At 36.4% G+C, this 26,345-nt stretch overlaps 1 protein-coding gene across 1 annotated transcript; it reads left to right on the top strand.

Moving 5' to 3' along the window:
* Positions 1 to 394: 394 nt before the first annotated feature.
* kmt5aa (lysine methyltransferase 5Aa) lies at positions 395 to 13,470 on the top strand. The gene is made up of 7 exons (XM_038286989.1): positions 395 to 668; positions 5,554 to 5,704; positions 5,921 to 6,200; positions 7,845 to 7,932; positions 10,540 to 10,599; positions 10,771 to 10,961; positions 12,585 to 13,470. The coding sequence occupies exons 1-7, from the start codon at positions 414 to 416 to the stop codon at positions 12,793 to 12,795; spliced, it is 1,236 nt and encodes a 411-aa protein (XP_038142917.1). The 5' UTR covers positions 395 to 413; the 3' UTR covers positions 12,796 to 13,470.
* Positions 13,471 to 26,345: the final 12,875 nt, after the last annotated feature.

The following is a 26,345-nucleotide window of genomic DNA, read 5'->3' as shown; positions in this document are numbered from 1 at the left end:
AATTCTGAGATTTAAACCAGAATTCTGAGATTTAAACCAGAATTTTGAGATTGAAGACAGAATTTTGAGATCGAGTCAGAATTCTGAGAAAAAGGTCCGAATTCTGAGATAAGTTCAGAATCGCTATGGCTTGATGCTAACATGTTTGTTAGCTGTCTGAATTCAGTGGGAATTCTGAGATAAGTTCAGAATTCTGAGTGAAAGTCAGAATTCAAAGAAAAAGGTCAGAATTCTGAGAGTGAATTCAGAATTCTGACTTTTTCTCATGCTGAAATTGAATTTAAGAATCAGTTAACCTTTTTGTTTTTCCGGTGGCCCTAATCCCCTTCCGTACACATGGTAGTAGTTATATATGTACACAAGGCGTTTCTAAAAACAGAACCCTTCTCACTGCGGACCGACAGGGGGCGCTGATGTTCCGCCAGCCCTCATTCATTTCCAAGCACAGGCGGACATGGCGGAGTGGGGCTGTGGAGGCTGCATCGGTTGAGCCGCTGGCGATTCCCCGTGCAACTGAAGTGCACCAGGACATCGTGGACCCGTGTGACTGTGTCAGGAGAACACGGCCCGTGGGAGTGGGCCTAGACCAGCTTCTTAGTGGGTATCCGGTGCCCTCAAACCAGCAGCCGAAAGACAAGTCACAGAAAAACAAGTCGGACATGAACGGGGTAAGTTTACCTGTTTGAACATCAAATAAAAGGTTACACTAAGCTAGCCTAAGTGGGCGAAATGTCGATGAAAAAATATACATCCGTTGTCTGAGTTGTACGAATTTGTCCATAGAAGCTTTAGAAAAGCTAATTATTCAGTTTGACGGTATTTTTCTGTAGTTCCAGCAGCTAAGGAGAGCTTTTTGTTAGAGTGCTAACGGCTAGTTAGCTGCTAGAAGCTACATGCTTCCCAGCTACTGATATAACTGCTGCTTGTGGCGCTAAGAAGCACAATTAAAACCCCTAATTTCTCAATTTTAAAGTGATTCCTTAACGAACGATTAAAGACGCTGATAGAAAGGTCGGACGGGGACCTGCAGGCCCGTTAGTTCCTCTGCTGGGGGTTTAAAGGGACTGGTTGGCTGATGGGGAGCATGTGGGGGTGGATCCAGCCTGGGCTCCTCTCTGGGGCCCCTCCCACACACAAATAGGCTGTTTATCGCTTCATATTATTCACTATTTGGGATTAAAAAAAAATATATATATATAGATATTTAGAAATTGTATTTGCTGTTCATGGTTTTGATTAAAGATTTTACACATTTTGATGTCTCAGCTAAGGATGTATGGAGGACCAGCTGTACCATATTTAAAAAGAAATGCAGTAATAAATAAATACTCAACAAATAAAAAAGCATACAATTAATTGCCCCCCCAAAATGCAATAAAAAATAAATGTAGGTAAAAAAAATGTAATTATACAGCGAGACATATATAGTAGCAGCTCAACAACAACAACTGATTGGGTGAAGCCCAGGCAGCAGGCCCCTAATGCTCCAGCATCAGATCCTCTTCCACCAGGGTCAAAATCCCATTTAAGATCAGATCCGTCTGACATCACTGCTGCCAAGCAAACATCAACGATGCGCATTCCATAGCTAGATATAGTGACTTAATATCACTATATATATATCTACTTTTTTTTTTTTATCAAGGCTGTACTTTAAAAATTGAAATTGTCTAGAGAGCTGTTCTTAACGAAATTACTTTTTGTTTACACTTGTGTATACAAAATGACAAAATAAATCTAAGTCTAATATATCTCTTTTAATTAGCGTCTTTATTTATTCACCTTATATAATAATTACCTTATTTATTTATTGTCTGTTATAATCTTGTTTTGACGCCTTAATTCACACTGGAAGCACTGTCTGGTGTATTTAAACAACTGATGGTTTTATGGTGGAATATGAAGCTCACTAGAGTAAAACGTGCTGACTTGGCAATTTTGCAATTTTGTGCTTAAGGCCCTAAAAGAAAATGCGACATGGCTGAGCAAACGTAGCTACTACGGCTTCTGCAGAAAGAACTCCATTTCACTCATTTCACCCCTGCCATGCTTCTGTGTTTTCATCTGAGAGGAATAAGAAGAATCCTTGTTTGCCCACTGAGTGATTTCCCCACGACGGTCGATTGAAAATCAAATGTTTGAATTTCTCCTGACCTCATGATTCCTGATCGGGAGGTGGCCGTGAGTGGCTGATCAACCCTCGTTACCTCCTGTGCACAACGCACGATCAGGCTGAACGTTGGCTCGATCGAAAAATTCCCCCATGACTTGAAAGTCAGCCCAAAATAGAAGAGTGTAAGCCCGACTTAACATGCTCTACATCTCAAGAGGTAGAAGAGTCCTCTATGCTTTGTGTTTACCACGTAGAAGAATTAAATCGCTGATCTTATTGGCTGCCCTGAGTCACTTTGTTTTCCGCTGAGGATGGTGCGTTTCAAGTAAAGAGGTCGTTGATGTGTTTGATGTTTAGCGAAAGAAACTGGGTGTTTCTGATGAGTAACGATTGTGATTCACAAGCTAGATTAAACACTGCCTTTGTTTTTTATTGTTTTTTGGTCATGCAAGTTCAAAGCTACGGTAGGTTGTTTCCTTTGCACCAGCTCACCGTTTGTACTACTTTTTTAGTATTTTTTTCTGATGTATTTGGAAATATCGGTGTCATCAGCAAATATAATGATAGTGAGATAAAAAATGAGCATAACGAAGCCTAGATGATATGTAAACAAACTGCCTCTGGTTCAGGAGTGGCTCGATTTAAATAATACATCCATGTTTACCTCATATGTTGAATTCGTCTCGCTTGGAAACGGCAATTAGCCTAAAAATGCTTTGCTAATGTTTCTAGCTACAAGTAGGAAGAAAACAGTTCTGTATTAAGGAGAAGGGTTTGATGAAATGTAGAAACTTAAAGACATTTTACCCCCCCCCCCCCCCCCCCCTCCTTAGGCCAAGGCCACTCTTTAAAAAAACAAAAACTCCTGAATTGCTGTGATTTACACTTTAAATCAAATGATTAGTGGTCGGCCAGAGACCCCATCAGGAAGATGTACGTCAATAAATCAAAGGGATTAAAGAAGCGTTTATTTATTTAATTTAGTTTGTGTTAGATTTAAGATTACCATTATTGTTAATTAGATTTGTGTGTTTTAGTCTGTAAAAGAAAAGAATAAAAAAAAATAAAAAAGATAATCGAATCCACCCAAAATAAAAGCAACAATTTGCCAGCAAATGTATCTTTGGTGCGTTTTCTTGTTTTTGTTGGTAGTTTATCATCAGAAAAAATGTCCTCGTTCTGGCAAATGTAAAATTTGTTCCTACTACACACCCATTGTAAACAGGGTTTCATTTTCACTTCAGGTCGTCTGTCAAAACAGAAGGAATCAGAATCATCGTCTGACTGTGAAGGGATGATCTAAACTGCTGAGCCTCACACTCTGCAGTAAACAGAGAAGTGGGAATGACCCGTTGCAGACAGCGAGTGACAGGAACCTGGAGCTTTTCCATATATCGCTGGCTTCACGGATGGCGGTCTGATTGGATCTGTCCGTCACCCAGTGCGCCGCAGTCCAACCAGGTTGTGATGCAGAGCAGCCGGGTCATACAGCCGCTTCCTTTCATGTTTGCAGCGGGACGCTGATCCTGCTGCTCTTAACTGCTCGTCGCGGTTACTGCTGCCGCATGTTTATGTTGTTTTTATTTAGCCCCTCAGTTTCTTATCATGATCTGATTATTTGACGTCCAGTTGTTTAATTTTTGGATGGATTAGAGATCATAAATAGGGCTGGGTATTTTCGCCAAAGTCCTGAATCGATTTGATTTTGTTTCATACAGTTAATCGATCAGTTTCTATTCGATCTGTTTTTACAATAATGAAAGTGGTTCGACTGGGTTTCAAAAATACTCATGTATTTTATTTTTTTCCTGTCATATCAAACACAGTGCAAACTTGTAATCAGTTTAAACTTTAGATGTGAACAAAACGGTCTCAAAAGTGCAAACTTGTTTGTGAAAAGTGAAAAAGCCTCACACGAGCAAGCAGACGTCACACAGCGCAGACACAGCAGACATGAGCTGCATTATCTCCACTACACAAACCATATTTGCAGCGTTGTCTGTAACAACTACAGGTTTTTTCTGTTCAGCCCCCATTTGTTAATGTCTTCAGTCAACCTATCGGCTATATTTGCAGCTGTCTGGCTTGAAGTTATCTTGGTGGTCTGTAGCACGAGATGCGAGGCGCCACTCATCATCAATGTAGTGGGAAGTCACCTTAATGTCACATATCCAGCACATTATCTTTAGCTGTTTTAAATCCAAAATGGTTCCATTGCACACGCCTGCTCATTTGAATGTGAACGTCACTATAAAACTAATTGATCTCATTTCTTACACATCCAATTTGCAAAAAATGTAAAGGAATCGATTCAAAATCCATTAAATAAATTGTTTTTTACCCAGCCCTAATAATGAAAAAAAGCCTTTCCTTTTTTTACCCATAGACAGGATATCATTGCTGTTGCCTTCACTGCTCTCAGTTTTTGCCTTTTAATGGATTGATAACTTCTGGATTTATGTGGCATACATTCAATGTTCTTTAGGCCGAGCAGAGGCGTAACTTGCTGGATAATTTCAATAAATAGACTCTGACTATATGTGGGACAAATTTCTAAATTGAATTTTGCTGCTTTTGAAGGAGGATATTCAATAATGTAGCTGAGAAGGAAAACATCCATCAATCATCCACATTTGTCTGGATGGATTGATTGAATGAAACTGAAATTGTGTGAATACTATGGAGGCATGATATATTGCTGTTGGCATCAGAATTGGCTTTTATTCATCCTTTTTTTATACATTGATGTCTAACTACCTATAAATATAAATATCAGTGTATTTTGGATCTTTTAGGTTCTCAACAAAAGGAAAGCATTCAATAAATAAATGTTTGAGCTCATTTTTGGAAAAATCAAACCCTATTGAAAGCGTTTGTGTCGAGTAACTGAAGGTCCATCTGCCCCCCACCGTAAGAGTGTCCTCATCAACATTCATCACAAAGTTACACCTTTTAGGTCGAGATACGTCAATAATCCATAACTAACAGGAAGCCATTTATCTGTTTTGATCAGTTAGGGGCCTTTATTTACAGGAAGCTGACTGGAAAGTGTGTGTGTGTGTGTGCGTGTGTACCTGTCTAGCCCTCAGAGTGAGGGCCATTTTTCCAATTTCACCATCAAAGTGAGGAAATGTTGCCGGCCCTCACATGCTATTTTGCTAATGGTTAGGTTTAGGGCTAAGGTGTCAATTGGTTTAGGGTTAGGTTTGCATTGGTAGTGGTTAGTTTTAGGGTTGGGGCATAGAAATGGTTGAAAACGACTTAAAATCGATGGTCATGGTCCTCACTGTATTTAGCAGAATGAGTTTGTGTGTCTGTTTAGGGGAGACACACCAGATTTCTCCATAAAAGCTGCTCAATAAAGGTCAAAGGAACCTTTAAGTTAATGGGATAATATTCCTGCTTTTGGTGTGAAGCTCTAACTGACTCTGCTTTCACAGGACGTTGTCTGCAGCCCCTCCTCGGTGACGGTGCTGACCTGCAGGTCCAGACCTGCAGCCCACGACGAGAAGACGAGCATCAGGTTGACGCAGGAGGGGAGGGGCTCCCCGGTCTGCTTCCCGCCGCACGACGCTCCGGGTCCGGCAGAGGGTTGGTGTCTTTATCTCTGCAGTCCTGCAGCTGGTGACGATGTTACGTGTTTAAACTTTACAGATACAGATCCCAGAATGTATCTGTAAATGACAGCACTGATGCAATATAAAATATCTAGAGGGGAACTTAGATTAAGCTGATAAACACTGGAATCGGAAAATAAGTCTGAAGCTAAGCAGCAGCAACATGTTTGTTTTCGTTGGCTCCTCCCAGGCAGCACGATGGATCCCACCGGCGCCACGGTCAGAGACCCCAAACCGACGGTCAGCGCTCACAGCCAGCGTCTGCCCTGCCGCTTCAGCGAGCAGCCCACCCTTCCACAGCTACTCAGCGCTCAGACCTGCCTCCGCTCGCCTCATGAGCCCCCCATGCCCCTCGGTAACAGCTTATCTCACGCCTCCCTCCACGGCAACAACAATGGCGGCACGCTCCACGGGAAACAGAGGAGGGGGACCCGGACCAAAGGGATGGGGAGGAAAGCCACCAGGCGAACGTACGCATGTCCCACTAATGATGTCACAGGATGATTAGACTAATGAAACACTGTACTACCAATGAAGCGGGTGGGTCTTTGGGAAGATTATAGGTAAAACATTTTTAGCTTGGAAATGTAAAAATTATTTATTTAAAGAATGTGTTTCCCTAATTTAATAACAGTAAACATTTTTAATAACTAAAAACATGAAGAAATTAATCACTGCTTTATTTCCTTATCAAATACAATCATATATAATATATATGATCATTATTAGATTAGTTAACACGGCAGCTTTGGACCAAAACAGTTAGAATAAAAAATTATTAAAATCAAATTTATTGTTACTATAAATATATCATTTCACATGATAAGAGCCTCACTGAATCAAATACTGGCTGAAAGTTTCAGTTTTCCTCAATTCAAGCAAATAAATTGTTTGAATTATATAAAAGTAGGGCCCACTGCCCAGGGCGTTATTATGTTAGGGGCGGAAAGTTGAAATGGGAGAAATAAAACTTCCAGAAAAAGTTTGTTTTTTGCTATACTTGTAAAATTCATAAGATGTGTTTTATTTATCTAAACTATTTATTTGCCATATAAGTACAGACAGATTTAGCATCCCTGATATTCTGGATGAAATGACAAGTATTAGTTTAAATCCGTCAGACTGAGGTTTTTTTTTTTTAAACTGATCTATTAAGACAGTAAGTGGAGATCATGAATCCTCCTCTTTAATAATAAGTACCGGTAATACATTTTTTTTTTAGCTGTATTTAATTAATAGTCTCTTAATTTACCTAAAAGGCGTGAGGCTCTCAAACAAAATGTAACAGTTTTAAATGTGTGAAATTTGGATCATTGAGCTTTAGATTTCTTTTTAAAAAGAGAAACTGACTGCTCGACACTGTTGGGAAAATATTAGAACTTGTATTCTAATAATAAACCCTGATTTTATGTTAATGAGAAGAAGAAAGTATGTTTTCACCATGACGGCTGACAGAAAGCTTTTAAATCCATATAAATGTCTTTTAAAGGATTTATTAAAGGAACAAACTTAATTTAGCAGATAATGGCAGATTAGCCTTAGCTTATTATTTTCTTAAAAAAACAAAACAAACAAAAAACTGTTTAACAAAGTGAGGGATTCCATTTTAAGTTATCACTATTTTGCTTATTTTGATAATTGAAATAACTAAAGATTTTAAGTAATTCAAAACTATAAAACTTTAACCAAATGTAATAAATACATTTTTTTCTAAATGAAGAAAGTTCTCTTATTTATTTATCTTTGGAAAGCTAAACAAAGCACCAATCATCCATCCATCATGTGTTAAAAGTCAGTGCGTTACCTTAATCCATCCCTAGATTAATTGCTGCAGCTCTGATTAACAAACCCATTAATCAGCCAAAGCTCCTTTATCCAATCAGAGTTCAGTTCTTGACTTCTGCAGTAGATGGAAGATCTAGGAAAACCTTAAATCTACGAACTCTGTGGTTGAGCTTTTATTTTGATACGGAGTTCAGTGTTTAACTGTGTCAGGAGGAATGAGCTCTGAGCAAAGGTAACGTCTTTTCTGGGGATAATTTTATGTCTATAAGATGTAAACAATTTGATGCAAGTCAATGGCAAATTTTTATTTTTTGCATTTCTCTTTAAAGGGAAGGAGGGAAAAACTCCCAGAACCGAAAAGTTACCGACTTCTATCCAATAAGACGAAGTTCAAGAAAAAGTAAAACAGAACTGAAGGTAAGAAGATGATGGTTTGACTCCTCGCTGCTGCTCTACTCTCTTTGTTCGCTGTTCTTCTGCTCTGAAAGGAATTGTTCCAGGTTCTCTAATTGTTTGTATGTTAGAAAAAAAACTTTTTTTTTTGTTTGTTTTGTTTTTTTGTTTCCCAGCAGTGAGGTTTTGTAAGTATTCATCACTCCGATAGTATTTAGCTGATTGGAACACAGGTCTCAGTGGAGTCCCTCAAGGATCCATTCTGGGGCCATAGTTTTTTTTTTTCCTTTCTTTTATTCAAACTTTATTCGTTATTTTTTTTATATATATATATATATATATATATATATATATATATAAAAAACATACATCTAAAATATCGACATTTGTTGCAGTTCTCACGAATTACTCTATTGATTTCATTTTGTGCTAATATAATTTCAATATTTTTATCTAAAAAAAAAAGCTATAAGAATTATTAGCCATAAACCTTATCGTGAACCCACTAATCAATTATGATTGGGGAGGAACTTTTATTATTTCATAAACCAAAGACTAAAAATACAATAAAATGTCACTTAATTTCTGCTAAAGGTTTAAATAGTTGGGTTAGTGAAAATAAAAAGCAGCGTAGAGTTCTATTGATGTTTTAAGACCTTTTATAAAAATAATATAATTTCTCGTTACAATATTGAAAACTGTGCAGTATTGTATAAAGTACTGAAATGTCGGAGTCAAGTAAAAGTATAAGTACCTCTCCTAAATATGACTTTGGTAAAAGTCCAAGTCACTGACTGGAATGTTACTTGAGTAAAAGTCTTAAAGTATCTGAAATGGCTTGTACTTAAGTATAAGAATTACTGTAAAAATAGATGTAGTCAAGTAATGTAGTGAAAAGTAAAAGTAAAAAGTAAGTGCAGTTTGAATGACATTTTTTTACATTTTGGTAAACTTTGAAGGTTAAATTTGCTTAAAATAATATAGACAACCAAGTGTAGGATAAATTTAGACTGGCTTTCCGAAACAGGCATATCCTATTGGTGTTGATGAACAAGCCCAGGCAAGACCCGAATCTGTAGTCAGTAGGTGGGTTAAAAACAGTGACGTGCGGTGAGGTTCATAGCTGGTGAGGCACTGACGTCATCAGAATCAGATTTGCAAATAGATGCATAGATTGACAGCAGTTTACAGGTTATGTTTCACTTCTGCATCCTTACACATACAAACTGTAGCTCACAAAACACACATTTCCTTAAAAAACAAAACAAAATAAACGTTATTACTGTCTTACCTTTACTTATAAATGAATAGAAGTCCTCCTTATCTTCCTTCAGTTTTAAAAGTCTCTCTGTCTCAATGGAGATCACTGCCAGGGAAGAAAGCCTTCCTTGATCCGTCCTGTTCCTGCCTTATGTTTTCAGTCTCTTGAGCACCCCCTGCCATGAGGCAAGAGAACTGCCTGCCTCACCTCGAACTTGTTCTCTGCCGTTTATAATCGCTCATTACACGAAACACGTTACACAAACACAGTTGGTGACAAAAAGCTCTGTACATTATATACATAAGCCAAATTATTAGAAATAAGTTCACATATTACATTTGTTTAAACCATTTTATTGACGCCGTACAGCAACATGCTCTCTCCGCTTTGCAGCCAGCGCAGAGCCAGGGGTTGCGCAATCCAAGGTGAGGCAGAGCTCGCTGCTGCCTCACCGGCATCGCTTCCAAGCATTTGAATGGGAAAATAAGAAAATTCAGCGATTTTGAACAAATAAAAATCGAAATTGGTGAAGCTACATGAAAAATGAATATTTTTTAGTACAAACCACCGGATGAATATAACAATTTAAATTACTTTATGATTATATATTTTCTTTCTTTCCATGATGGCTGGTGAGGCACTGCCTCACCTGCCTCCCCTGACCGCACGTCACTGGTTAAAAACACTTGCGGATTAGTTTGACACGTCTGGTTTAACTTTATATTTTAAGCTTCTGCTTCAGCCTACGTTTAATCGGTTACAGAAGTCAACTGAGAAATCAGTTTGTGATTTTGAACCAAAATAAAACTCTTTTATTCATATTTTTTTTTATGTTTTCCCTCCATACATACATCCATCCCATCCTTATATAATATCCTATACAGAATAAATAAGAGCAGCTCCAGATGAGTTAGCTTCTTCTACATCTTGGGCCATTTCTATTTAATATCACATGATGTAAATACATTTCTTTCATTCTATGCTGACGACTTTCAGCTTTATTTTTCACTCACCTCTTGACTATAATCCACTACAGCCACTGAGCTATTAGGTCCAACAATATCCTAGAAAAGATGGGTCTAATTTAACGGAAAATAGTTGCTCATTTTGTCTCCAAAACGTAAGGTTAGAAGTCAGAACTGAAATAAAAAGGTTAGAAAAGCCTAGATTACTGTGGTTGTTGAGGTTGATAACGTTTTCGTCCTTTAAGGTCTTTTTCAGTTCTAAGCTGTGCTGCTGTTATTGTTAGTTAGGTGTGAATTGGTTTGAAACTGACTGTCAATACTTCCTTCAAACATATCGTCACCATAGAAGGTCCTCTAAAGAAATGTATCTCTTTATCTAATAAACTTGTCTTACCTTGCCTTCAGTGGGAGCAAAAGAAACTCATCGATGATCTGATTACCAATGGAATCGAGGAGGGAATGGAGGTAATGTTGAATATTCTGTTAATGTCTCTAGAAATGCTTCCAGTTACGTTCAAAATGACTGACAACAGAATCTTTGGAGTATTTACTGCTGACGGCATCATTTTTAGGCGTTATTCTGTGATTTAAACGTTTGCATAGCGTTTGTCACCATAGAGAACCTCTTGTTCGTAGGTTCAGCACATAGAAGGAAAGGGCAGGGCGGTGTTTGCCACCCGCTGTTTCCAGAAAGGTGATTTCATCGTGGAGTACCACGGCGACCTGCTGCAGATCACGGACGCCAAGAAAAGGGAGGCTGAATATGCTCAAAATCCCGCCACCGGCTGCTACATGTACTACTTCCAGTACCTCTGCAAAACATACTGGTAGGATTAATGTTTCTACTATCGTCTTGTTAAACCTCACAGCATGAGATGTTAACGGGCCAAACACCATAAATAGGCACACTTGCTTGAAAGAGATTGCTTGCTGTGGTTTAAAAAATAAAAAAAAATCACGCTTTATGATGCTTTTAGTCAGATTACTTTGAGCAGGCATTATTAAAAAAATATTTTATGAGAATTCTTAGTACAGATTTTTAAAAAAAAAAAAGCTTTTTAGAGATTGAGATATGTTCATGGAAACAGAACAAACTAGTCAGATTAATCAGTTTTACCCACATTTGACATTTTAAATGTGCCTGTAGTAAAAAAAAAGACCATTTGATTATAATAAAATGATGTTATATACACCATCATGATTGTACTTTTTGAGCCTAAATAGAATTCCAGCTCTAGGTGTGATGAGCAAATGTGGCGCCATCTGCTGACAAACTTGCAGAACTGTCAGAAAACTTAGTTACTGCCCTATTAAAACATAATATAACGTGACTATTAGGTTTGTTCATCGTTCGAATTTCAATAAATCAGATTCCTTGTTTCGATTCCAGTCCTTATTGATTCTCCGTTCTGATTCTTTTAAGAAGAATCATAACAGTCTGCGTGTTATAAATCAGTTTGTTAACCGTCTGTCTGGATTAGGGCTGAACGATGAATTGCATTTGCAATAATATCACAATATGGTAAAACGAGATTTTCTGACCGCAAAGGGTCACGTGATCAGGGGTGACTTGCTAGCAAAGTAGCACGGAGGGAGAGTCGATACTTGTATGCGAGTAAACTGCTGAACAATGGCCTCAGACTGGACAAAAACTGACACAACTGAAGGTCTGCTACCAAAGAGGAACAGAACGTCACTTATGTGGAATTATTTTGGGTTTAAAAAAGAAGACGCTGCACAGCGTCAGGTGTTGTGCAGGATATGCCTTGCTATTGTTGCTACCTCACAAGGTAACACGACAAACCTTTATCAACACTTAGAATATTATGTTCGTATCTTATTTTATTTATTCATACACTGTCCTGTTAAAAACTGGCAGTGCTTAACTGGAGTCCATATGTTTATGTATCATGTTTCGTGAAAGATAAAAATATGTTAATACGATTTGTTTCCTTTATTTTTATAATCTGTGCTTTAAATAAATGGGATTATTATGAAACAGATTTGTTTGTGTATGTTTAACCCTTTATAGGGCACTCAGTCAAATACTGATATTCCCAATTGGTAAAATTGGTAAAACACTAAAAAAAAAAATCATTAGAAATCTTGAAAAACAACTTAGCCAGACCTGTATCCTCTGGTCTCCATTAGAGAAATCTGAGGCCACAAAGCTCAGGAAAGCAGTATCTAATATAATACATGGAAGCATTGCTATATAGAATAGAAACAAAGTTAACTAATAGAAATAAAATTGAGAAACTAATGAAGATTGTAAATAAAATGTAATTCAGCTTGTTTTTTTTGTTTGTTTTTTAAGCAATTCTTGTTTACTTGCTGTTTGTGAAGCAAATAAAACAATGAATGGCATTAAACTCCAGACTTAAATGTAACCACATCATCCTCCAGAGTGTAGCTTCTAGTAACCGTTTGTCCCGTTTCTCGCCTGGCAGTGTGGACGCCACCAAAGAGACGGGGCGGATGGGCAGGCTGATCAACCACAGCAAGAACGGGAACTGCCAAACCAAACTCCACGACATCAACGGAGTCCCTCACCTCATCCTCGTCGCCTCCCGAGACATCGACAAAGGCGAGGAGTTTCTTTACGACTACGGGGACCGCAGCAAAGCCTCCATCGCTGCTCACCCCTGGCTCAAATACTGACGGCGAGGCGGTCAGCTGTTTGTTACAGCCGGCGGACATGTTGCCTTAGAATGAGCGGGCGGTGGGGTTGACCGGGTACCTATTACATTTCGATTGAGGTCCGTCTGCTTGGTCAGAAAGGCCTGCAAACTTTTATTTATACAGTATGTGTCTCTGGAACATTCTGGTTGTTTTGCAACACGTTTGTTTTGTACATTTTGTACCCTCTGAAGACCAACGCCTCTGCAGCATTCAGCTGGAAGTTAATGCTCTGCATTTTTACTCTGCCTTTTTCTTTTTTAATCATTTCTCTGTAGATACTTAGCAATACTTCCCTGACTGGCTTCTTACGCCCCCTTTGGATCAACAAGCACCGGGAGATCCAGGTTAAAATGTGTTTTTAGGAAATCTATTCTGCTTCAAGTGGACTTCAATTACGGAAGCCGTTTGTCGAACGATAGCGGCCATCTTGGAGGATGGAAATATCCATTCTGAACGTGTAGGGTTTTTCCTGTCTCCTTTTGTTGTTTTTAAGATTATGTATTTTTAATAACAAGGCTTGAATTGAAAATGTAAAGTAATCCAAAGTTCCTGGTCGATTAGTCTGCTGTGACGCACATTTAGCTGGAAGGCAAGTGTTTGATGAAATAACCGCAGGCCTTTAGCCGACACCCAGAGGGTTATTTTCAAATGATGGAAAAAAAATAAAGGTGTTTGCACATTTTCCCATCAAAACAACCTACTTTAATGTATTTGATGGGAATTTATGTGATTAAAAATACAGTTTTTATCAGTAGGAATCTGAAAAGTGTGGTGCACATCTGTCATTTGTCCTTCTGATTCACGTTTCGGCAGCAAGTAAGAGGTCAAGTTCAGCAGAGTGTCTCTAAATAGCAGCTTTCTGAAGTCTTCCCTTAGATTCTCCGTTAAAACGGCTTCTAAACGTTGACCGCCATTTAGTCTAAACTATCCATTAGCTGTAGGTTTTAGCCACTGAAGTTCCAAACCAACATCCTGTCATCTCTAACCAGCTTCTGACTCAGCGGCCCCACAGCATGATGCTACCACCACCATGTTTCACCCTGTATGTTAAGGGTGTTATCTTGTGCCTTTTAGGCAGAAATGTTCTTATTTGGTCTAATGCGATAGTCACAAATGTCATCAGATTCCCATTAGAGAGAGCGTTTAGCCTCGCAGCTCCATAGTTACATGTATGACTATGTGATGGATGGACGGCCATGTTTGGACGTGTTCTCTTCATTTTAATTTAATTGTGAAGAGCTCTGTGAGCTTAGTGGTATCGGAGTTAAGGGGGCTAAAGACTTTTTAAACTTTTATTTATAAACAATTTTTTTATTTTCCTCATTTATTCCCTACCACAAGCCATGGTGTTAGAAGTAACGCCTAATGCGTTTTATCTAAAATGCAGATAAAATACGTTAAAAGTTTGCGGTTGATGAGATGTGGAGGGGAAATGAAAAACCATGAAATGGTCCATATGGGTTCATCCTTTGCTCGGCTAAGTTTGCTATGACATTTAAAGACTGAGACATTAAATGGAAACAAGTTTCTGCAGAAAGTATGAACATCAATTTCCTATCTGGGCTACAGAGTTTTACAGAGACTTTAGGTTTTAATTTCCGAAAGTATTAAAAGGTACTGAAACCGAAGCTTTGAGTCATTTTATGTTTGAAGAGAGAACTGCCATCAGCGGAGCATCTAAACAATTAAATGAACAGTGACCCCATGTTTGTTTTGTCTTTTTCTTTCTCCTAAGTAAGTTAAAAGTTTACAGAGGACTAAAGGAGGCAGCTGGTTAGAAACCTCCAAGTCAAGCAGCAATAGAAAAACCTATTCATAGTTTTGACTTAAGTTGAATTTAATACAAATATAACCATATTTTACTGCATTACAAAAAAAATCAGTATGAGATAAAAGCTCTATAAGTTTATATAACTGGAATTTCTGAGCTGAAGAATTTCATCTGACCTTTTTATTCTGTATGTAGATTAAACTGATATTTAGTTAGAAACTAAGATGAGCTCCAGTTTCAGGCTCAATGTCAAGGCGAGATTTACCAGCAGCTATGAAATTACAGCTGATCATTATTTGATGTGTGGTGTTAAAACTGTTGGCTGCTTTGTTTTTCTAACTTTAGAAATTGAAAATATGGTACATTATTTTCTGTAGGTGTTTCTGTCCTATATACGTTTTCAGAAAACAGAGATTTAACAACAACAGTATTTGTATGAATGACTGAAATCATGAGGAAGATCTTAATTTTTAATTGTAGGACAGGCTATAGTGTAAATTATTGCTACAAACTCAAGAGGCCAAGATTTGACTGATTGTTAAACTAAACCACTTTAATCTTAAGCTAATACAGAGGAAAATGTGACAGTTTTAGGCATTCAGTCTTTTTAACAAATTAACTGATTTGATAGAAAAAAATACAGCAGATTTATATGTTAAATGTGGGTTCTGTTGCATAAGTTATTTGATCAATAAAGCCATTATGATTATGGTTTGAGAAGTTGATTAAACTTATCTCACTGAGGAATTAAAACAATATTTTATTTTTAGCTCTACCTCCTCCTAACCTGTCTGAAAATGTTCTTATGACACTGCTTTTATGTTGTGGAGACTCTTATGGTAAAATATGGTGAAAAAATTAAGTTTTTAATTATTTCTTCCAAAAAAGATCAGTTATTTCTGTCTCAAGCTACAGCTGCAAACGTCTAGCCTAGCTTAGCCTAGCCAAACCTAGCCTAGCCTCTCTAAAAAAGAGGGAAACTGACAGCCTGTTTTTCTTTGCCAAATTATCAAAGAAGTTGAATTTATCATTTAAGAATTAGTGAAATGTAGCAAAAATAATATTTTACAAAAAATAAAACGGTTTAATAAACTATATGGGAATTTAATCTTGTAAGGATTTTACCGTTAGCTTAAAAAGCTATGCCGTCCTTGTATTCCATTTATTTATTTGTACAAATAGAACTAATATAAGGAAATATTTGTTTTAAAGAGTCTCTCTCTGACCTCACCACTTAAAACAAGATTTACTTTACTTATTCAACTTATTAGCAATTCAGGTTTGGTAGCTGTATCTTCAACACAAAGAAATCCGACATTTACTGTTTAATTTTAGCTAAATAGTCCTAAAAGTTTGGCATTTATCTATTTATCCAGGGTAGTTTGATGGCTTATACAGTGAATAAGTCTTAGGTATAACTTTATATAAAGTTTTCACTTGCCAAGACACTGTTAGAAAATGAAATTAGCAATATAAATAATTGCTTTTATTCACCCATGTTTTAAATGTTCTTCAAAAACTCAGTTGTTTTCCATTAATCCAATGTTTCTGTTTCCATTTCATTTGTTTTCATAGAAACAATGTCCATACTAACAGGCCAGGCAATAAAATGCTTGACATTTCATGTCAAACATTATTACAGGTCACAATATTTATGTAAAATGTTTAAAAATGAATATTTCTAAGTTGTGTTTTTGTTATGGAACAGATGCAATAATTATTCAAGGGAGAAAACTGACCTTTTCAGTTTAAAATAAAATGTTGTGGTGCTGAAGAATTCTTAATGTTTGGGTTTAGGTGTCAAGATTAAAGGATTTTGTATGAAAATAAAGGAATTGGTGGATATGGTTTGTCTGGTTTGACAAATGGCAGCAAAGAAAAAACAAAACAGAAAGCCAGGAAATAATTTTGCTGCAGAGGGAAAACTTTATGAACCTGCAGCCACAATTCAGGAAGATCTTTTATTTTCCAGTTTGATGGACAGCTTCTCTGGGACATTTCCTAAATATCAAAAAAGAAAATTTGTGATCTATGAACAAGAAATTCACCAGATCTTCAGCCACAGAGAACCTCAATGTCACTTTTAAAAAAGAGCTGACAGCTCTGCCTTTAAGTGGGCCAAACAAACTAATCCTAATTTTGTAAGGTAAATATTTGTGAAAGTGCAGTCAGAAAATAAAGACCAATAGTTATGATGCAGAAAGAAAAACACAAACGTCTTTAAAATTTGCAGTCTTGTGGACAAAAAAATAAAAAATCAGCTCATACAATAAGTATAGCACATTTTTACATGTTAATGACTTTTATTACTGTAGAAACAGGGTTTGAATCGGAGCCATGGTCACTTCTACAGATTAAATAGAGAAATATTGAGCTGCTTTGTCTGAATTTCCCTTTAATTCTGCTTTAAATATATGCCTGATCTCTGCAGATCCCTTTTCCTGTTCGTACACCTTCCACTCAAAGAGGATAAAACTACTCAATCACACACATCATCCTCACATCCTTGTTCTTCCACTATAATTTAGCCCAGCAGTGTAAAAGAGTGTAAATGAAGATAAAGTGCTCACACTGTTAAAACACACACAGCTTCTCACTGCAACTGATGAAGCAGAGAGAGAAAAAAAAAAAAAAGCTAAGCCAAACTCCACCAAAGCGCCTTAGAAGCCCTTTCCTGAGCAATACCTCTTATTTTAGGAGAAACTGGAGTTTTTGACCTCATAACAACAAACCTGACCTCCTGGATGACTTTGATGCTTTTATAATGGATGTCCTGCAGAAAATGATGCATAAGGAGTACAGTGATGCGTTTAAAATCGCTTCTGTAACAAACTTTGCTTAGGAGATGGAACCATCTAATAAGCAGCCCTTTGCAAGTTGGAAACATATCTGTCATTATTAGAATGAAAAAAATTTTTATGGATTCAGATTGATGGAGGAAAAATAATTTCATGCTTAGTAAAAACATTTTATTATGTACTCCCATTTCTGCAAAGAAAATCTGAAATTATTAATTTGTTTTCAAGTTTATTGATCCCAAATCAGAATTAATCATTGTTATGTCTTAAAGAGCAAGATGCAACAAAGACAACTAGTCTGGTTTTGTTTAGTCTGCAGCTAACCTCACAGCAGGTTAAAGTCTCACTTATTGAATAGCTGCGTTAAGTTCTCCTATCGCTTCATTGATGTAGAACTTGGTTTTTATTTGTTTTTTCCATAAAACCTGCTGAGAAAAGTTCAGACTAGGACTCCCAGTTCTGACTTAACGTAGAAACAAGATGTAGAGCAACGATTAGTAGGTTTCACCAAAAGGAAGCCTCTCTTAATGCCACCAATTTAAGACAGAATAAACTAATCAGAGTTAAACACATGGGCGGTTCTAGACAGGGGCCAACGGGGGCCAGGGCCCCTGTAGATCAGGTCTTTGCTCCTGAACTGAAGACATAATACTCAAAGATATGCGCTGGAACAGACATGTTTAATGACAGGTTGTTTGGATCTATTTCATTTTTTTATTATTTACAAATTCTGTTTTACTAATTATTTAAAAACAATTAGCCAATATATTCAGCAGGGTTGAGATAGGATCTCAGTATTCATCTGCTTAATGTTTTTTTTTTTAAATCAAATAAAAGAAAATGCTCTAATTTTTTACAGCTGAATTTATCAGTTTTTCTTGAGTTCTAATTCAGATTTTATAGAAAATGGTGATTTTAACTTAAATTAAGTCAAAAATATGTAAAATTCCTAAATTATGAATGTATATTGACCTTATAAGATATAGAAGTTTAATTAAACCTAATTGAATAGAAATTTTACTTCATGCAGCAATATTAATATATCTGAATATCTTGCCCTGTTTATTTCCTGCTTATCTGGCCCCCATGAAAACACGCTGGGCCCCTCTTGGCCCCCTGCTACATTTGGTCTAGAACCGCCACTGCATAGACAGACAGGGTAGTCAATCGTAGAGTTTACTAAGTCATCATGGTGAAATCTGCACTGCACTTCAATGGTATTAAATGACAAATAAAACTGGTACCATCAGGGAAGAGGAGGTCAATTACTGAGAGATTAAATGCAGAAAATATCCACTTTTTCATCATATAGATGCAATTATAAGATTTGGCCTACAGTCTAATAACCAGACTTTTTATAATTTTAGGGAAAATAAGTCAAATATTTCTTTCACATTTAAGTCAGTTTTAGTCCTTTGATCTGATTTATTCATTGATTTAAGTCTGCAGGGATCTTGCTTAGACAAAACAAAAAGGACATTTAAATGGCAGCTCTGATTACACTTTATCTCAACAAGGCAACTAAAAGATTTAGGCACAAGTAATCTGGATCATATATCCACAATAAAACAACTGGATTCATATTAACCGAATTTCTGTAAAAAGTTAGAAGAAAAAAAAAAGATGTAGCTCTGCGTAGAAACTAGCGGGCCATGCAGAGTCCAGAGAACAGTTAGGCCATAAATTCAGCTGTTCTGAAGGAGAACAGAGTTCCAGTTCATGCAGATAAGTTTCAAAGGTCAAAAGGTCATTTTGATCCCTGAAGAAACAGGATGATGTGTTATGAAACCAAAATCACGAAAATAAAAAAATAAGCCAGACTTAACCAGCTAAGCCTGACTTAACTAAGCCAGTTTTATCCCTCTGATGTTTTTCACTGTTAATGATGAGGTTGATGTTTTAAGAAAGATCATATTGGCTGCTGCAGCTCCCAATTTGTCTGCATCATGTGACCGACCCCTACAGCTGATGGGGTAAAGGTTACCTAATCCATAAACTACTGAACTTTTTCTTTTAAACCTTTATCTCCACGTGAATATCGTATTTTCCAAAATATAAAGTTAAACTGATTATAACCTGCACCCGCAGATTTTTGTTTAAAAAAAGTTTGAAACATACATATATAACCCCAAGCCGCTAATATCTACAGAAATGTCCAGCACCAAACCTGTAGGGGGAGCTCTACATAATCTCCACTAGACTGAGAAGAATGCTAGCTCCCATTAGCAGCAGTAAGAGCGTCTAATGAAAGACGGGGCTCCATCAGATCTTTATTTCAGCTCTGCTGGAGTCACAAAGAGTCTCTTAATTGGTTCATCAGATTTAATGCAAGAAATAAATATCAAAATTTTTGCATTTGGGACATCTTTTCTCTGTCATGCATTTATTTCATTATCAACTTTGACCTCTGACCCCTTGGGATTAAGGAAAAATCTACAGGCAAAGCCATACCTTCTTATAAGCTGCATGGTTCAAAAAAAGCAGCGACTTATTTTCTAGAGAATATGGTAACTGGAACGATATTTCATCAACTATGGATGGACTGATCCACTTTTCTTTTCACTTCTGATCCGATTACGATATTGAATATGCATTTTCTGAAGATTCTGATAATTTCATCAGATCCTGAACATTTTTTAAAATTTAACATCATTATTACTTTAGATTATAAGACTGCCATAAGCTCCTCTCTACAAGCCTTTATATGTACCAATGTACCAGGGCCAGGATAGAGATTTTTTTTCCTTCTATTTCGAGATTAAAGTCGTAACATTACAGAATACAGTCATAAAGTTACGAGAATAAAATGATTGAAAATTATGAGAATAAAGTCATAAAATTACAAGAATAAAGTTGTAAAATTATGAGAATAAAGTATAATAATAATTTTAAGAATTTATTTTTGTAATTTCACAACTTTATTATCATGTTACTTTTTTCTCTCAATATTATGACTATTCTCGTTGCGACTTTATTCTCGTAATTTTACGACTTTGTTATAATGTTATGACTTTATTCTCATAATTTTATGACTTTGTTATCATAACGTTATGACTTTATTCTCATAATTTTACGACTTTATCATAAGGTTATAACTTTATTCTCGTAAATTGACGACTTTGTTATCATGACGTTATGACTTTATCATAATATTCTGACTTTATTCTTGTAACTTTACAACTTTTTTCTCGTAATTTTATGGCTTTATTCTTGTAATTTTACGACTTTATTCTCGTAATTTTACAACATTATCATAATATTCAGACTTTATTCTCGTAAATCTACGACTTTTTTTATCATGACGTCATAACTTTATTCTCATAATTTTACGACTTTATCATAAGGTTATGACTTTATTCTCGTAAATTGACGACTTTGTTATCATGACGTTATGACTTTATCATAATATTCTGACTTTATTCTTTTAACTTTACGACTTTGTTCTTGCAATTTTAAGACTTTATTCTCCTAATTTCACAACATTATCATAATATTCAGACTTTATTCTCGTAAATTGACGACTTTGTTATCATGACGTTACGACTTTATCATAATATTCTGACTTTATTCTTGTAACTTTACGACTATTTTCTCATAATTTTATGACTATATTCTTGTAAATTTACGACTTTATTCTCGTAATTTTAAGACTTTATTCTCCTAATTTTACAACATTAGCATAATATTCAGACTTTATTCTCGTAAATTTACGACTTTGTTATGACGTTTTGACTTTATCATAATATTCTGACTTTATTCTTGTAACTTTACGACTTTTTCTCATAATTTTATGACTTTATTCTTGTAATTTTAGGACTTTATTCTCGTAATTTTAAGACTTTATTCTCCTAATTTTACAACATTAGCATAATATTCAGACTTTATTCTCGTAAATTTACGACTTTGTTATCATGACGTTTTGACTTTATCATAATATTCTGACTTTATTCTTGTAACTTTACGACTTTTTCTCATAATTTTATGACTTTATTCTTGTAATTTTAGGACTTTATTCTTGTAATTTTAAGACTTTATTCTCCTAATTTTACATTATCATAATATTCAGACTTTATTCTCGTAACTTTACGACTTTTTTCTCGGATTTTTCCAACTTTATTATCATAATGTTACATCTTTATTGTTGTAATATGACTATTCTCGTTGCGACTTTATTCTCGTAGTTTTACGACTTTATTCGCGAAATAGAAAGGAAATATATCTAGCCTGGCCCTAATACTCCGTCTTACAAAGGCAATTTGAGATTAAGGTCAGAAAAAGAAAAAAAAAAACTCAGAAAAAAGAAATTCATCCAAAAATCAAATACTCATCTGTAAGAGTTTAAACTGAGAGTCATCATTTAATCAAAAACAGACGCCCACAAAGGGGGAAGCTTCCTGCTTTTGAAGAGCTTTTTAAACCAACTCGAGTTTAATATAGAAATACATTGAATAGATTTGGCCTTATGAATGGGGCCCATTTTCTCTGATAGCTCATTTAATATTTTGCAATGCAGGAATGAACTAAATAACTAATAACATCAGGTCACTGCATCTCTATCATCAACCAGTCCTATAAAAACTATTTCACATAAAACATTCTATAGAATATTTCTAACCCAAAGAACTCCTATATATTTATATAAACTCTAAATCAAAGTTGAAGAAGAAATATTGGGTCTCCTGAAATGGTAAGGAGAGAACTTAACCATCCAAATGAAGCAGAGATTCAACCTTAAAAAATACAAATTTGTTTGAGACTTTTTCAACATTTGTTATCAGGGTGTCATTTTTATCATGTTAAGTGAGAAAGAAGAAAAATATTGTTTATTTTTATGTCAAAATGATGATATTCGCCCTAAAAATTTATCAGTCCCACTCTACTTGTAAGGGAGGGATAAAATCATGCAAACCCAGAGCTGGGAGAGATTACTCTACACCAGGGGGGAACTCGGTCCGAATAATGAAAATCATCAACCAGTAAAGGTCCGGAGACATTTTTTATTATAATCTGTTACTTTAAAAATAGTTTTTTATGCATCCATGTTATACACCGAATTTAAATATATATATAAATCCATTTTAAAAACTAAAGTGTTTTCTGAAGTAAAGAAAAACAAGCCTTCAGTTTGGTTCAGTCTATAAACACCTGAACTGACCGTTTGTTGCTCTTTTTTTTTCTTTTTTCTGTCTTAATGTTCGCAGTGGGCTTTATGCTGCCCTCTTTGAGCACCATTTCACTTTTCTTTCACCAGTTCACCACAGTTCTTCCAGCAGTCCACACTTTCTCTGCTCTCTTTTTCTCATCATCTTCTCCTTCTCTCCCATCGCCCGGCTTGCCACAGGTTTGCCTGCTGTGTCTAAAAGCAGCAGCAGCAGCAACCCAGACTGACAGCAGCTCATTGGATCATTTGGATCACGTGAAGCCTGGTGCCGGACGCTCTGAATCGCTTTACCGTATTACAGGATAAGTGGTGCAAGTGAAATTAGACACTGTCGTCGGACAAAATGCTGTACGGTAATTTCTAAATGTTTTAAATAATGTTGGGTTGGATTCAGACCTGTAAAACAACTGAATTTAAAGGGATAGTGTGTAAGATTAACCTCCATCTAGTGGTGCAATAAAATAATTACAAGCAGACCTACTGTAGGCCAACTATTGAAGCCATGGGCTGACATTTTCCTCTTTCTAATAGAGATAACACATCAACCTCTACCACTTTTGTCAAATCAGCTTAAATTAATTTAGAAACACTTCTCTAAGAACCGCAGTGAAAGAAGCCTACGCTCTTTAGCGGGTATGACTGCTGCGAAGAATAACAGCAGCTGATATCTGCTGATCCAGTTTAGGCTAACAAACACCATCTCTAGTCAGAGCTGCAATTATCCCCCTTAATATATGAGCTAAAATAAATGATGAACCAGGTGGAAATAGTGGTGAAGATTCTCAGTGTTCCAGGTCATAGTCATTCCAAAAAAGTTAAAAAACAATCCACTGGACTTTGAGGTGTTTGGAAGACATTTTGCTTCCCATCCTGGAAGCTTTTTCAACAAAAAAAAGGTGGAAAATCTCTATGAAAACAGAACTGATAGAAGCTTATGGTCGCCTGTTTGTATCACTTTAATAAAGAATAACAGCAGCTGATTTCTGCTGCATCAGAGCTCATCCAGTCTAGAGGATAATAATCAAACTAGCCGTCTCAGACTAGTTGCTGGACTACACTGCTCTGTTTCTAAACTCCACTTTTATATTGAACTAACCAGAAACCAGTTTGAAGCCCCGCCTCCTCATAAAATGTCTCCACCTGTTAAAAGCTGCACTGATGTGGTTTTCAATGTTATTACTTCTGTTTTTGGTTTTTTTCTCTCGACTCTCACTGGACATAGAGTACAGATGGTCCTCCATTGCATCAAAAAGTTGAAAGTAGAATGATCTATGGTTGTTTTCTGTTCTCTCCCATCCAGAGCATGTGAACAGAGTGCCGTGCAAGGAGGATGTTTGCTTTTTTGCTCAAAGTTTTGACAGGAAGCTGCCTTCAAAATCGCTCCACGCTCGCTCAGATTTCTGACCTTTGTCCTTCATGTAATGATGCCAGAGCCCTGGGACACACTGCGTTTGATTTAACGATGTGACCGATACATGTTTATTGTCTTATCAAACTGGCTGTTAAATGATCGCACTGTTTCCCAGCTGTGAGCGTAAAGCCGGGCATACATTGTGCAATTTTTTTTCAGACGTGGCACACAGCTACAGCTGACTCTGTATGACAAAACCGCAGGGTTTCCTCGTACACTGTGAGTTCACAGCTCAAGATGCATGTTCTAACACTGTGCAGCACGACGCTGATGCTCTCTACCTGCTCACACTGTACGTCTAAAACCCACGTCGGACTCAGCTCCACAGTGAGATGGCGCTACTCGGACTCGTCTACCTAGAAGCCAAATGAGTAGAAGAGGAATGTGAAGCTCACTAGAAAGAAACGCGCTGCCTTGGCAATTTGTGCCATTTTGTGCTTAAAGCCCTAAAAAGAAAAAAACAACATTTTTGGACAAAGACATGGCTGAGCAAACGTGGCTACTACTGTCTGTCAATGTTACAGAAACAACTCTATTTCACTCACTGCACCCCCGCCATGCTGCTGTGTTTACATCTGAGGAAGAAGTAGTATCCTTGATTGAGCACTCAGCGATTTGTCCACGACGGTCGACTGAAAATCAAACATGATTCTCCCTTGACCTCACGATTCCTGATCAGGAGGTGGTCGTGAGAGTCTGATCGCCCCTCATAACCGCTGTACACTATACGACGCACGATCAGGCTGAAAGTCGGCCCGATCGGAAAATTCTCGCACGACTGGAAAGTCGGCCTGAAAAGGGCAGAAATATCTCACAGTGTAAGCCCGGCTTAACACCTCGCTCCATTCATGTTGCAACGCATTTCCTATTTATTAATTGTCGCAAAGAATAAAAAAATTAAACAAAATCACACTTAAATCAAATAAATGTTATTTTAAAAATTTTACAGTCCAACATTTTTTAATCTATGTTGTGAGCGCATCGGAGCTAAATCTTCGCGCCAGCCTTTGAATTGAAAACCGCTCTGCGCTCCACCATATTACTGCCGCTCTCTCAATGCTCCTCCCACATGCTAAAACGCATAAGGCTGACACATTTTTCCCCTTTCAGCTACTCCGATTAAAAATGGTGACACAACATGGCGTCTCCCATTGGGTTCAACGCCCCGATATGCATTTATAAGCTACTATTTCAAAATCGTGAAAATGTTTTTACTTTTTAGCGTTATTAAACTGTTAAAGAATATATATATATAAAAAGAATAGTGGTTGGTAGACAGTGTCCCTTTAAAGCCTGGAATCAAATTTATGATCAGGAGGCCCTTTAACTATGAAGGAGGCTGTATGAAGTCAAGTGTCGATGGATTCAAAAAGACAAACATCACCAAGTTTAGTTTCATGAAACTAATTCAACCTAAAGAAATAAATTCATGCTAAAACACTTGATTAAATCAGGAGCCTTTTAATTCAAGCCCATCAAGTTACTGTGATAAAATAATCCTATAAGCCGATGTTTCTAATCTGGATTTCAAAACACTAAAGGCATGAAAGAGGCAGTTTAGAATAAGGTTTGCTTAAAGACGTAATACTGCTGCTTCTAAACTAAATGATAGCATTTAAAGGTAATTTGTTCACTTTAGGATATGAAACTTATTCAGGCTTTTTAGGCAGATGATGAAAAAAGACGACTATTTGACTCCATGAAATAAATGTTGTTTATTTTCTATTTAAGTTTTAAAATATATGGAAAATACATTTTAAAAATAATTATAAATAATTTTCATTATTTTCCCTTTGGTATTAATTAAGTATTTCTGAATTGGATTTGAAAAGAAAACTATGAAGAAATTTATGATTTCTTTAAGGTAAAAATATGAAAGTATAAAGTAAAACGCTGGTGAAGATTCTCAGTCATCCAAGTCGTAGTCATTCTGAAAAAATAAAATTAAAAACAATCCACTTGATTTTGTTTCCAAGTTTGAAGACGTTTTGCTTCCCAGCCAGGAAGCTTTTTCAGTTCAAAATGTCAGGAATAGCGTTAAATTCAAAGGGGTGGATCCCTTCGTCTGTTTCTATTTACATGTTTTCAAAACAAAAAACAAGGCATTGTTGGGCTAATGTATAAAACCTTGAACTCAACGCTATTCCTGAAATTTTTGATTGAAAAAGCTTCCTGACTTGCAAAAAATCTTAATCTAAAAAAGTCATTTTTTCTTAAAACAAGTGCATTTTTTGTTGAATTGAAGTGAGACACTGCCAATGGAACAAGATAATTTACATTTAAAATAAGAGAAAATAATTGCATTGTGCATATTATCTAATTATTTTGAGAGTAAAAATACTCATTCTATTGGCAAATCATCCCATTTACACACTAAAATTAATGGTA

Source organism: Cyprinodon tularosa, unplaced genomic scaffold (assembly GCF_016077235.1).
Source record: "Cyprinodon tularosa strain WSP-4 unplaced genomic scaffold, ASM1607723v1 ctg233, whole genome shotgun sequence".
NCBI lineage: Eukaryota > Metazoa > Chordata > Actinopteri > Cyprinodontiformes > Cyprinodontidae > Cyprinodon > Cyprinodon tularosa.
Note: the sequence above shows the minus strand (reverse complement) of the source record. Positions and strands in the feature narration are given on the sequence as shown.

Excerpts from the sequence above, each read along its gene's own strand:
- kmt5aa (XM_038286989.1), top strand. The coding sequence starts at position 414 with ATGTTCCGCCAGCCCTCATTCATTTCCAAGCACAGGCGGACATGGCGG. Across the intron at positions 7,933-10,539 it reads AAAGTAAAACAGAACTGAAG|TGGGAGCAAAAGAAACTCAT; the intron begins GTAAGAAGATGA and ends CCTTGCCTTCAG. Across the intron at positions 10,962-12,584 it reads TACCTCTGCAAAACATACTG|TGTGGACGCCACCAAAGAGA; the intron begins GTAGGATTAATG and ends CTCGCCTGGCAG.